The sequence below is a fragment of the Dryobates pubescens genome, chromosome 13 (genome assembly GCF_014839835.1).
Source record: "Dryobates pubescens isolate bDryPub1 chromosome 13, bDryPub1.pri, whole genome shotgun sequence".
In the NCBI taxonomy this organism is placed as follows: Eukaryota; Metazoa; Chordata; class Aves; order Piciformes; family Picidae; genus Dryobates; species Dryobates pubescens.
The window spans coordinates 10,848,470-10,861,023 of record NC_071624.1 but is presented as its reverse complement, the minus strand read 5'-3'; the positions used below and the strand labels follow the sequence as shown (position 1 = coordinate 10,861,023).

At 47.0% G+C, this 12,554-nt stretch overlaps 1 protein-coding gene across 1 annotated transcript in view; it reads right to left on the bottom strand.

The window, feature by feature from the left end:
* ARMC9 (armadillo repeat containing 9) overlaps positions 1 to 7,817 on the bottom strand; it is a 67,153-nt gene extending 59,336 nt beyond the window's left edge. The window contains exons 1-5 of the mRNA XM_009903506.2: positions 7,744 to 7,817; positions 7,291 to 7,378; positions 5,065 to 5,190; positions 3,788 to 3,958; positions 2,622 to 2,777 (exon numbers count right to left, since the gene is read on the bottom strand). Coding sequence (XP_009901808.2) covers positions 2,622 to 2,777; positions 3,788 to 3,958; positions 5,065 to 5,190; positions 7,291 to 7,341 — 504 coding nt within the window. The 5' untranslated portion in view covers positions 7,342 to 7,378; positions 7,744 to 7,817. The remainder of the gene's footprint in view (positions 1 to 2,621; positions 2,778 to 3,787; positions 3,959 to 5,064; positions 5,191 to 7,290; positions 7,379 to 7,743) is intronic.
* Positions 7,818 to 12,554: the final 4,737 nt, after the last annotated feature.

The following is a 12,554-nucleotide window of genomic DNA, read 5'->3' as shown; positions in this document are numbered from 1 at the left end:
AGCACCCCATCAAGTCTCCTCCTGAACACCTCCAATGATGGTGACTCCACCACCTCCCCAGGCAGCCCATTCCAATGGGCAATCACACTCTCTGTATAGAACTTCTTCCTAACATCCAACCTAAACCTCCCCTGGTGCAGCCTGAGACTGTGTCCTCTTGTTCTGGTACTGGCTGCCTGGGACAAAAGACCAACATCCGCCTGTCTACAACCTCCTTTCAGGCAGTTGTAGAGAGTAATAAGGTCACCCCTGAGTCTCTTCTCCAGGCTAAGCAACCCCAGCTCCCTCAGTCTCTCCTCATAAGGCTTGTGTTCCAAACCCCTCGCCAAATAGCACAAGCTTCCTAAATTTACTGCTGTATATAGTGCAAGCTGCTCCCACAGCTCAGGTGTGCCTTTATTTCACCGTGCCGGAGAGCCTACGGAATTTACTTGCTGTTTTTAACCAATTCAGTATGCAGACAGGGGTGCACAGCAGTAGGCTGTATATTTCCAAAGGAAGCATGTCTCCTACAGAGGGGAGTGTATATTATTTTTCAAGATGTATTACACAAACAGATAGGAACTGCAGCTATATAAAGCATCAGATTCCTGAGGGAAAAAAAATGCCGTTAAGAACACCGCTTAGTAGACCAGTGACTCACTGCTGCTCTTTCTCAAACATAAAACAACCTGTGTTCCAACACTGACATGGAATGAGCTGTACAATTCCCACAAGAAAATATGAGTGACTGGGAACTAAGAGCTTAGACACTGGGTTACTATGAATAAGCCTGAGGATCTTGCCTTAGATAAGGCATTAAAAAAAAGAAGGAAGAAAACAAACAAGAAAAACACCGAGCTGCTAAGTACCATTAAGAAAGAGCAGTCATATGCCATCTCTGAGGTCAACCAGTACATCTCATTATTTATAGCTAGTTCCACAGGAAATGGCACTATATGCCTTTTTTTGGTGTTAAACTGGAGCTCCTTATCAGCTGCTACGTTCAAAGTCAGCCCTAGGGTAAGTACCACCTAATCTTTGATTTGATATCAGAAAAGCCTGTGGCAGCAACGCAGGCTGAAGATATATCCTCCCACCACCACAACTGCCTGCAGCTGCTTAGACAAGTCAGCACAACTGTCCATGTGGTAGGATGGTGAAGCATTTCAAGCATGTAACTGCAAAATAATATACATTTTACACATGTACACAAATATGTTTGTATGTGTGCACAGGGAGCTGTACACACACACACCCACAGACAATAAAGCAGTTCAGCTCACAGAATCACCAAGGTTGGAAGAGACCTCAAAGATCAAGTCCAACACGTCACCAGACCTCATGACTAGATCACGGCACCAAGTGCCACATCCAATCCCCTCTTGAACACCTCCAGGGATGGTGACTCCACCACCTCCCTGGGCAGCACATTCCAATGGCCAACAACTCTCTCTGTCAAGAACTTTCTCCTCACCTCCAGCCTACACTTCCCCTGGCATAGTTTGAGACTGTGTCCTCTTGTTCTGGTGCTGGTTGCCTGGGAGAAGAGACCAACTCCCTCCTGGCTACAGCCACCCTTCAGGTAGCTGTAGACAGCAATAAGGTCTCCCCTGAGCCTCCTCTTCTCCAGGCTAAACAATCCCAGCTCCCTCAGCCCCTCCTCATAGGGCTTGACCTACTTCCTTGACCTAGTCCAAGGGCAACTACATAACCAGATGTTTCCAGTGCAACCATGAAGTTAAGGCACACTTTTCCTCTGCAAAGTCAGCACGTGAAGTGGTGGCTGTACCTTCCCCACAGGTATTGCCACACCAGTATTTTGGAATGTCAAATTACAGCTCTGGACATCATCTCCTAGCTATCTACCTGCATGGTGCCCAGAAAGCAGTCAACGTAAGGGTGTTTTATTACTCTTTCATCACCAGAATCAATGTGCTGATGAGCTAGTTATTCTGTACCTGCAAACAAGCACACCTGCAATGAGTTTATGTTGAAGTTTGAGCACACTAAGGCCTACACTCTCTTCTCACCTTCCACAGGCAGGCCTAAGAACTGAACTCTGAAACAGTCACTCAAAGGAAGGGGCAAAAATATATTGAACAAAAAAATTAACCTGTGGCAAGAGTCACCAAACCCCTAAGCACAGTTATAGTCTTCCAGAAGTTTGGGGTTTTGTGGAGGGCTAGAGGAGAAGAGTCTTGGGACACAGACAACACCAACTCATTTGCTGTTACAAAAGGATTACTTACAAATTTGACTTTTTTCTTCTGTACATTAAATGAAACTGCTTCAGTCTCTTTATGCCTAGCTATAGTGTTTTAAATCCAGCTATGAACACACAGATAGGGCTGGGCAACAACATGAAAACAAGCAAGTGGAGTTGAACAGCTACGTAGCAGTTCCTAGGAGCGTCTGTATTTCTGGGTTGTGTGGAAAGGAAAAGCAACAACTCCTATTTAAGGACTTGAACAACCCTCTTACAACCCTTCCCCCATCAAATATATGCTCTTGTATGATTGTACACTTTCTGTTATGGGAAAAAAAATAAAAGTGATTACCAAAGTGAACAACATTTCAAATTCATCATCCCAAGAGAAAAAAATCATCATAAACACCATCTCTGTAAAATGGATACTTACCTGGAAAAGTTCTTTAAAGGAAGGATGTACCATCGGGTTTGGAACAAAAGGCAAAGCATAGAAGGGAAGAAACTCTGTAGTCTGGCTCAGTGCAGCTCCTTTGGTTTCCAGGTATGCCTTAAAATGAGAAATCCTTTCCTCATGTACAGTTTTGTCCTAGGAAATAAATCAGCAGTATATTTGTTTTAAAAACAGCCACTCCCAATGTACTGTAAAGCTGGCAAACATAAACAGAGACTTGTATACAGTAACACCAAGTTTGCAATCCCAGAATATTTGCTGTCTAAAGAGCAACACTAATTTAAACAGAAAGCATGATGCCTTGTTCTCACCACACAAAAATTTACAACAATGTTGTGGCTTCTGTCATCCAAGTCCAGCAAGGGAGGGACAATTGCTCTTTGAAGGTGCATTATCCCTGCCCACTTCAGGCTACATTTCTAAAGCAGAGTGACATCTCCATACTCAGGGCAGAGAGGAAACACCTGCTTTAGACATGCTTTATTTCACTGGTGAGGGCAGATCTGTAAAATCCACTTACACAGCACCAGGAAGGGGAGCTGGCACACAGAACAGACCAAAAGCTCCTTAGAGGCTAGAAGACACACCGCAGGCATCCAGATATTCCTGGAGTAGCTGACAGGTGTAAAGCAGGAGGTATTAAGCCCTGGGTGACTCCAGGCTACTTAAATGGGGGAATGAGCTTTGGAGGTCCCTTTCAACCCAAACCATTCTGTGATTCTGTGGATTCTCTTCATGATAGAAACCCCATTTAACAGAGACTTCATTTTATGACAGCTTGGAATTACAGTTTTCAGTGTAATACACTAAGATGGTCAAGATTCAGTTCTCCCGCATTACCAGAAATGTTTGTCCTTCAACACACAGCTTCAGTGCAAACTGGAAGCCAGGTGTTTTAAGAATCTCACAAGGGCTACAACAAGAGATGTGAAAGTACCAGTGGAGAGTATTTTCCAAGATAAGGACACCTCCAACTTCCATAGAAAGGATCTGCTTCAATTAAAATGCAGACTGTTGCCCCAGAACTGGATACATATTCTGGGAATTCTTCTTGCTAAACATTCCATCCTCATGTACCATAAAGACAAATAAATGAAGCAAAACAAACCAATCAGTCTGAAGTTTGACGTGTGAATTAAACTTACAGGCTTTTCCACAGAGTGTTTCAAGAGGTAGGTGGCAAAGTGGATGTGAAGATAGAACTCCAGCTTCTGAGCAGCTGGTTCGTTGTCACAAACTGAAGGTGAAATGTGCTCCTCCCAGAGCTGGAAGAAAACTTTCTGCTCACCATTATCAAATGCTGCAAGCAGATCTTTCTGCACAATGGAAAAGTATTTAGTGAGAAACCAAAACCAGAGCCACATTTCTTAAACAGCAGGTTAGAGAATGAAGAATTCTTCACCTATCTTCAATATCTTTGACAGGCTAAATCAACGACCAAGACAAGAAGTGAGGCCCAAATTTTTAAGCATATCAATCTGGGGACCTACTTCTACCACAGGGGAAAAATAAATGTCTGTAGTGTGTGAAAATTAATCCTATTAACATATGGCAAGATAAAAACCTAAAATACTGTGAACCAAAACCAGTGTCTCAGGTTCAAACAGACTGGAGTTCTGTAGAATAGAATAGAATAGACCAGACCAGACCAGACCAGATCAGACCAGACCAGGTTGGAAGAGACCTTCAAGATCATCGTGTCCAACCTATCATCCAACACCACCTAATCAACTAAACCATGCAACCAAGCACACTATCAAGTCTCCTTCTAAACACCTCCAATGATGGTGACTCTACCACCTCCCTGGGCAGCCCATTCCAATGGGCAATCACTCTCTCTGTGTAGAATTTCTTCCTAACATCCAGTCTGAACCTCCCCTGCTGCAGCTTGAGACTGTGTCCTCTTGTTCTGGTGCTGGTTGCCTGGGAGAAGAGACCAACCCCCACCTGGCTACAACCTCCCTTCAGGTAGTTGTAGAGAGCAATAAGGTCTCCCCGAGCCTCCTCTTCTCCAAGCTAAGCAACCACAGCTCCCTCAGCCTCTCCTCATAGGGCTTGTGTTCCAAACCCCTCATCAACTTTCTTGCCTTTCTCTGGACAACATCCTTCCTAAACTGAGGGGCCCAGAACTAGACACAGTACTCAAGGTGTGGCCTAACCAGTGCAGTGTACAGGGGCAGAATGACCTCCCTGCTCCTGCTGGCCACACTGCTCTTGATACAGGCCAGGATGCCATTGGCCCTCTTGGCCACCTGGGCATACTGAAACACAGGCTCCTGAACTGGAAGAGGACTACTAGCAGACTTCTTAAAGTAACTAAGAATCTGTTCAGATAATCTCACTGCTATAACAAATCACGCAGAGGTTACTGGCCTTAAACTGGTTTTAGTATGGCTCATAGTAAGCATAAATGATGCATTACCTGAACTGGCAAAGCTTGTGAGTCTCTTGAAGGAACACCTGCTGGCTTGGGTAGTGTCTTCCCTTTTATTTTACACTCCTTCGTAAATACTTCCGCTGTTTCTTCGAACTCGGCAAACTCCAAATACTACAAGAGAAAACCACAAAGGAACACTTGATTTTTTTAGAAAAGATTATTAATGCTTAAATGAGGGACCCAGGAATTGCCCAAGTCCTTCAAAGTTTCTCTGCAGCAGGACCCAAAAATACAAAGACTGCACAGCAACAAATTAAGAACGGGGACCTCACGTGGGAATCAGATACCGTCTCTCAACTCAATTTCCTTCTGCGTCCTAGAGAACAGAACTGACAAATACTGATGCCCCTCAATTCTGCCAGTAACTCCACCCAAAGGAAAAAAAGAACAGAACTAAATCCATTAGTGCTGTACTTTGATTGAAGAAACAAGTCCTTGCAAAGGGTGTTCTCAGAAGGCAGAACTCTTAATAGACTAGAATAGAATAAACCAGGTTGGAAGAGACCTTCAAGATCATCGTGTCCAACCTATCATCCAACACCGCCCAATCAACTAAACCATGCAACCAAGCATTCTGCCAAGCCTCGCCCTGAACACCCCCAGCAACGGCGACCCCACCACCTCCTTGGGCAGCCCACTCTCTCTGTGTAAAACTTCCCCCTAACCTCCAGCCTAAACCTCCCCTGGCACAGCCTGAGACTGTGTCCTCTTGTTCTGGTACTGGTTGCCTGGGAGAAGAGACCAACCTCTGCCTGACTACAACCTCCCTTCAGGTAGTTGTAGAGAGCAATAAGGTCACCCCTGAGTCTCCTCCTCTCCAGGCTAAGCAACCCCAGCTCCCTCAGTCTCTCCTCATAGGGCTTGTGCTACAAGCCCCTCACCAACCTTGTCGCCCTTCTCTGGACTCGTTCCAGCAAGTCAACCTCCTTCCTAAACTGAGGGGCCCAGAACTGGACACAGTACTCGAGGTGTGGCCTAACCAGTGCGGTGTACAGGGGCAGAATGACCTCCCTGCTCCTGCTGGCCACACTGTTCCTGATGCAGGCCAGGATGCCATTGGCCCTCCTGGCTGCCTGGGCACACTGCAGCCTCATGTTCAGCCTACCATCAACCAGCACCCCCAGGTCCCTCTCCACCTGACTGCTCTCCAGCCACTCTGACCCCAGCCTGTAGCTCTGCATGGGGTTATTGTGGCCAATGTGCAGAACCTGGCACTTGGATGTGTTAAATCTCATACTGTTGGATTCTGCCCATCTGTCCAGCCTGTCGAGGTCCCTCTGCAGAGCCTCTCTACCCTCCAGCAGATCAACTCCTGCCCCCAGCTTGGTGTCATCAGCAAATTTACTGATGATGGACTCACCAGCACACCAGGAGTTAGACAGCTTTAATTTTTAAGCCAAGTCACTTATCTGAAGCTGTGCAAGCCAAATTAACAACCAACTAATCAAGCACTGTTCTTCTGTGAAAGAGATAAGCAGTGCAGCTTCTTTTTCCCACTTTGTACAGTCACTATATTACATATGATTTTCACCCCAGGAGTCTTAGTTATTGGTTACTGCGGCATCACATTTCACTTTGCAAACTTGATCTGGATAGGCAGCTGCCACAAAGAACAAAAAACATCTGCTTTCTTCACTGTTAACACAAACTGTAGTGTAGTAATGATTAAGTACTTAAACTTCTTTTTCTGAGGTTTCTTAAACCTGTTTTCTGAGATCCACAAAAAGATTTAAGCTGTGTATGATTAAATCATGAAGATCAGTGGTAGCAGGACTTCAGCCTGGGCTTTGTCAGCTCTTAGGGTTTATGTATCTCTGTAATTTTATATGCACACACACACACACACACACATATATATATGGAATGAGGAGGCAGCTAAGCAAAGTTTTAAAGATCTCACCATTATCACAGGTTGGACCTGAGCCCCAAAGGTGTCTGTGGATCTAATAATGAAATGAAAGGCTCATTTTCAATTAACAATAAATAACTGATTTTATATTTTGAGTGCGGTCATTTAACAGATATTTAGCCCTTCGAATCTACAGGGCAAGACAGGAGACAATATGATTTCAGAGTGCAGCAAGCACTTGACCATGTATAAACATCTCCAGAATTTAGACCATGGTTACAACGCCTGGCTCGGAACACAAGCATGAAATCTTGACTTGGTCGTTTTAAAAAAAATATATTAAAAAAATAGATAAAACCAACCTCTCTTACTAGTTCGAGTAACTCGGCTTCATAAGCTAGAACGTCACCCATCGCTAACCGTTACCGGTATGTCTCATCGTAGATAAGCCTAGAAAATCGTGCAGAAGGGAGGTGTCAGCAGACAGCACAGCGGTTCGTACAGTCCCGCACCGCCCATCGGTCATACCATCTCCAAACTAAGCCGCATGAGGAAGACATCCCACTCCCCCTGTAAGGCGCCTACAAAGCAGTTCCGAGGCCGATTCTCGCCAGGCCGCGGGGCGCTCACGTGGGCTCCTCATGCATCAACCCACGGCTGCAGCCCGCCGCCCTCCCACCTGCCCCCAGGCTGAGGGCGCTGAGGCCGCCTCCTCAGGGCCGACGTCGCGCGGCCCAACCCACTCCTGAGCCAAACAGAGGGGAGAGAAGCGAACTAACGCCGAGTGCTACCGGCACGGCAGCGGCACGGCCTACCTGCCCCGCGGCCCCGCACCGCCGCCTCCCGTCGCCTTGGCAACAACGGCCCCGCTCCGCGCCGGGTACCCTCCCGCTGCGCGTGATTCCCCTCAGCCAATCCTAGGCCGGGAAGGGTGCATCACGTGACGAGGGTGCTGGTCCACCCTAAGCGCAGCGCCCCCTGGAGCGCGGCGGGTGGAACCGCAGCTCCCCGACGGTTGTGTGGAGCTCAATTAGCCGGCGCCTGCTGTCTGACGCCAGCTGAAGAGAGTTTGGGTCAAGTTAATTTTTGAAAGTTATCTACTGAATTAACGTACATTTTTGTAGCCCACTCCCACCCTGGGCAGGCCAGGAGAGCTGTACACACCGCCTTGTCTGTAGGCCTGCAGTTATCTGATGCACAATTACATAGAATAGAATACATAGAATACATAGAATACATAGAATAAACCAGGTTGGAAGAGACCTTCAAGATCATCGCGTCCAACCCATCACCAATCCAAAACCGCCCAAGCAACTAACCCACAGCACCAAGCACCCTGTCAAGTCATTTCTTGATTAGCCCGGCCGCATTTGATCTTGCCACCCAGCACTGCCCTCTTCGAGGGGATGGAAAATCTGAGAGAGCTTCCCACCCGGGTTAAAATAGCCCATGCTTGTTTTAGAGCCCATGCTCTAGTCACTTCACAGCCTGGAAGGTTCTGTTGAGAAAGATCTTGGGCAATAAGAGCCAGAGCCTGGCATATCATTACCTCATGGAAACCAGACCAAAGCAAACAGGAGGGCTGGTCAAACACCTTATCAAGGCTTTGTGCCATTTTTAATTAACAATGATGTTAATAAAGTGGTTGCTATTAACACCATATTTCTAGAAAGCATTTGCTAGACACAGCAAAACAATGTTGTATCATTGGTGGGGTCCTGCCCACGGTTTCTGTCTCACCCCATGCAGCCCTGTTTCCCACCATGAACACCTAAGAAGACCCATGTTCTCTGCGCATCCCCCCAGCCAGACACAGCACCATTTTTCTTCCTTTAAAAGGTTCCTAAAGAAGATAGCTGAAACTGAATGCAGAGATATGCATCTGCACCTCACATGTGGATTTTAACCCTCAAAAAACCCCCAAAACTTAATCTCACCAGCTGGCTCAGAGGCACTTCTCTCCACCATGAACATTTCCCAGCCAAACCTTAACTTTCCAACACCAGCATGGGTAGATGCAGTTCAGGGTGCTGCCTTCCCTTGGCGTGGTATTCTTCTGCTTGTGCAATAAAGAAAAGAAAAAAAAACAGTTAAGGATCATGGCAAAAATATCCCATTCTTGAACATTCCACCAGACCTAACATTATCAGCCTGATAGGGAAAATGTTTGGAAAGGGTGAGGTGATGGGAAGCAGAGTTATGACAGACGGTGAGCAGGCACTAGTGCTCCATCCATAACCCATGGGAGTTATTTTACTACTGCTTCAAGGCCAGCCAGCAGTGGGTTGGTATTTGTGAACAAAATACTGGGACAGACTCTTCCTTCTGTTTGCCATCTGTCCCTCTAACTTTTTAAAGGGGTAAAAAATCTCTCTTAGAGGGTAGACCAGCTGCATCTGCCCTTCTTACTTGTAAAGGCAGGTGCACCATCCTTTGTGCTGCCTCTCTCCTGCCTCACTTTGCTTTGGTGGTGATCAAACACCATCCAAGAGGAAAGAGAGAGGGATTTTATGCTGATTTTCTCCTTTTCTCATCTTCAGGATGATGTGCATCCAGCTGGCTTTCTCCTCCAAGCAGACAAACAGGACTGACATCATGCCCTGGACAGGATGTTAGGGAAAGCTGTGTGGGAAATGAGCTTTACTTTATCATATTTTTTAATTAACTTTTTCCCTCCCCTTTCTGTAGAAGTCCCCTTCCAGTAAGCAGGCAAAGCTGCTGTGCACACACTGCCTTGCACAGGTTTTGCCGTGATCCTTGGGTGCTTGGGCACAGACATCTTGAACACCTACCTGCTGGCCAGCACTTGGAGTAAAGTCAGAAAGATGCAAAGCTTGGGCTTCAATCCTGAAACCCTCCACTACCCTGTGTGTCTATGAATGACACTCATCACCTGGGGCACCACCCCAGCTCAACAGTTCAGGTTCTTCTTGGGGCAGGGTGACCATGACCTCTGTCAGGGGCTGAGCATTCTTGTGGCTGGGCCACCAGCTGTGTCAGCTGCAGGTCCCAGACTGGATCATAACCTGTTGCTTGATTAAGAAAACAGAAAGCAATTCTCTGTGCCCAAGTGAAAGATTTTGCAGGAAGTGTCTTCTGGCAGTGACCTTTCCAAGAGGTTGCATTAAAAATAAGAGCAAGTGGGCAAGAGAGGCACGTTTTTCAAAGCTTAAATACCCTGCTATTTTCTGAGTCAAACTTCAGCTCTTAGTTGCCAAAAAGGATTTTGGATAAATATTTTGAAGGGCCACTTAGGCAATAAATAAATAAATATGAAGTCATTTGAGTTTTCAGTTGGCGGCACATCATTGTTAGGTGGGTGGGAGCACAGATTAGCTCCTACTGGGTCTGGCTGGGGGGCACAGAGATTTGCTTGGACGGACACCCCACACCTGTGCAGGGCACTTACCCAGCAGTTCAGACTGCTCACATAACAGATTACACACCAGTGCTTCCCCAGAGCCCTCTGCAAGGAAAGCCAAGGCAGTGGAATTGCAAAACCTCGCTGTTCTCCCCAGTATAAAGCTATCATACAGCTGCTCTGTATCCCTTGGATGGGGCTTGCTCAGCTGCCGCCGAGCCTGAGGTTTCGCCTTTCCCCACCTCTTCTCAGGAGGATGTGGTCAGCCCATGACAGACTGTTTATATGCAGACTTTTCTTTGGTAATTTCCTGTAACCAAAGTCCCTGCCTAGGAGAGGCACAATGGAAACTTTGATTTTGTGCCACAGGATTCATGAAAGAGGCGATGGTGAACTCAGCTCTCCTTGAGAGCCTCTTGGCTTGCCCAGGGCAGAGCAGGGAGGGAGGAGGGACTAGCTGGTAGGTCCCCACAAAGCTCCTTTCAGGTCTGTTGCAAAATGGTGAAGGCAGCTTCCAGACACTTTTTAACCTAACATGGAAAGAGCTGGGGCTTTCTTCTCCAGGGACATTCTGGATGAGGACAGGAACATCCAAGGCCTGCAGCCTCTTGCCCTGCAATGTCAGCTCTCCGTGTCCCTCAAGTGCACACCTGGAGAGCAGACACTGCTTTCTTCACCCTTTGTAAAACCTTTTAGCTGCTGCCACCACACTGGTGTGGGCTCACCAAAGCTCAGCCCACGGTGCAGGAAGAAGTGAGTCCTCCAGCACTTTCTCTGCTCATCCATCCTAATAGATCAATCCATGGTATCTTTCCACCTGTGACAGAGATCCCCCTTCAGAGATCCTTACAGGGACAGCCTACAACCAGGGAAGATCAGCTGCCTTTGATGGGCTGGGGGTGCCTCTGCAGGGGATGACAGCAGCTCAGTGCCCCAGGCCTGAAGCACACCTCAGATGGACTTTCTGGCATGTGCTCATCTAAGACATGGGTCATTAAGCCGCCAGCCAAGGTGAACACCAACGCATGACAGGGCTTGGCTTGCAGTAACATCTTTCCAGCCAAACATTGCAAGGGGCTGGGAGGAGGAAAAAGCTAGAGACACTCCATTAAAAAAAAAACCTGTGTAGAAAGTAGTCTGGGAAACTGGGTACACAGAAACAGCAGGACAGAACTTCATCACCAGGAGAAACATCTCCAGTCCCAGCAACAGCCTTAGGGAACCTCACTGCCTTCATCACATGGACATAGCTTTATATTACCACCAACACAAACTGATGTCCCTCTGTCCCATGCCAATGACACAGACCAACAGCCACCTGCCTGATCACTCTGGGGCCAATTGTAAACCCTCTGGGCCTGCAAGAGAGGCAAGCAGCACATTGCACTTCTGAATGAGCCCATGAACTCTACTGTCCAGTTCAGGTGTTTCCAGCAAACTATTTTCAGCTCCTTCTTGTTCATTCCTGAACCGCAGATTTCATGCTTAAGCTAAAGATAAATATCTCTATGTGAAATTAAACAGAGAATTTGCCCAGCCCTACAGGACCTATCTGAGCTTCCCCTCTTGGAGGACATTAACAAAAAGTTAATCCATCTTGGTGCTCATTGACACAGAATGGAAAGAAACAATTAGGTGGGAGAGCCAGCCTAAAGTTGAGAACAAAGAACTGCACCAATATTTCAGGTCTTTTTCCTTCACTCTGAAGGGGAAAATATTGCTCTATGCTTCATCCCTTGCAGGTTATCTTTGGAGGAACAATATGTCCATAATTTCTGCTGACAATTAACCTTGCCTGGGCAGCAATTCTTCCCTGGGTCACCAGAGTGGCTATTTATACACTTGGCGAGGGAATGCTGTTGCCACCAAATGACTTGGCCAACTCTGTACCAAGGCAGTAGGCAGAAAACACCAGGGTGTCCCTCTGTGCACCCTGCCCTGCTTGCCAGGATCTGCTTCATCTGGACCCTCATGATATAGAGCCTCCACTGCCCATTTTCTGCACATGCTTTGCAAACACAGGGAAAATAAACCAGAGGTACATGTTGCTTAAACACACACATGGCACAAGGGTGCCAGGCAGCAGGGTCCATTAGACCCTGCACAAAGTGCAGGACTGGGATGTTTGAGGTGGTGGTCTCCAGGACCACCAGGAGTTCTCATCTCCAGAGAACTTAGGCAGAAACAGGATTTGCCTTTAAAGACTAGTGTTCATAGCTGCAGTGACCTCTCTGCAGTATGTGGGTAACAGGGATTTCCCCACGC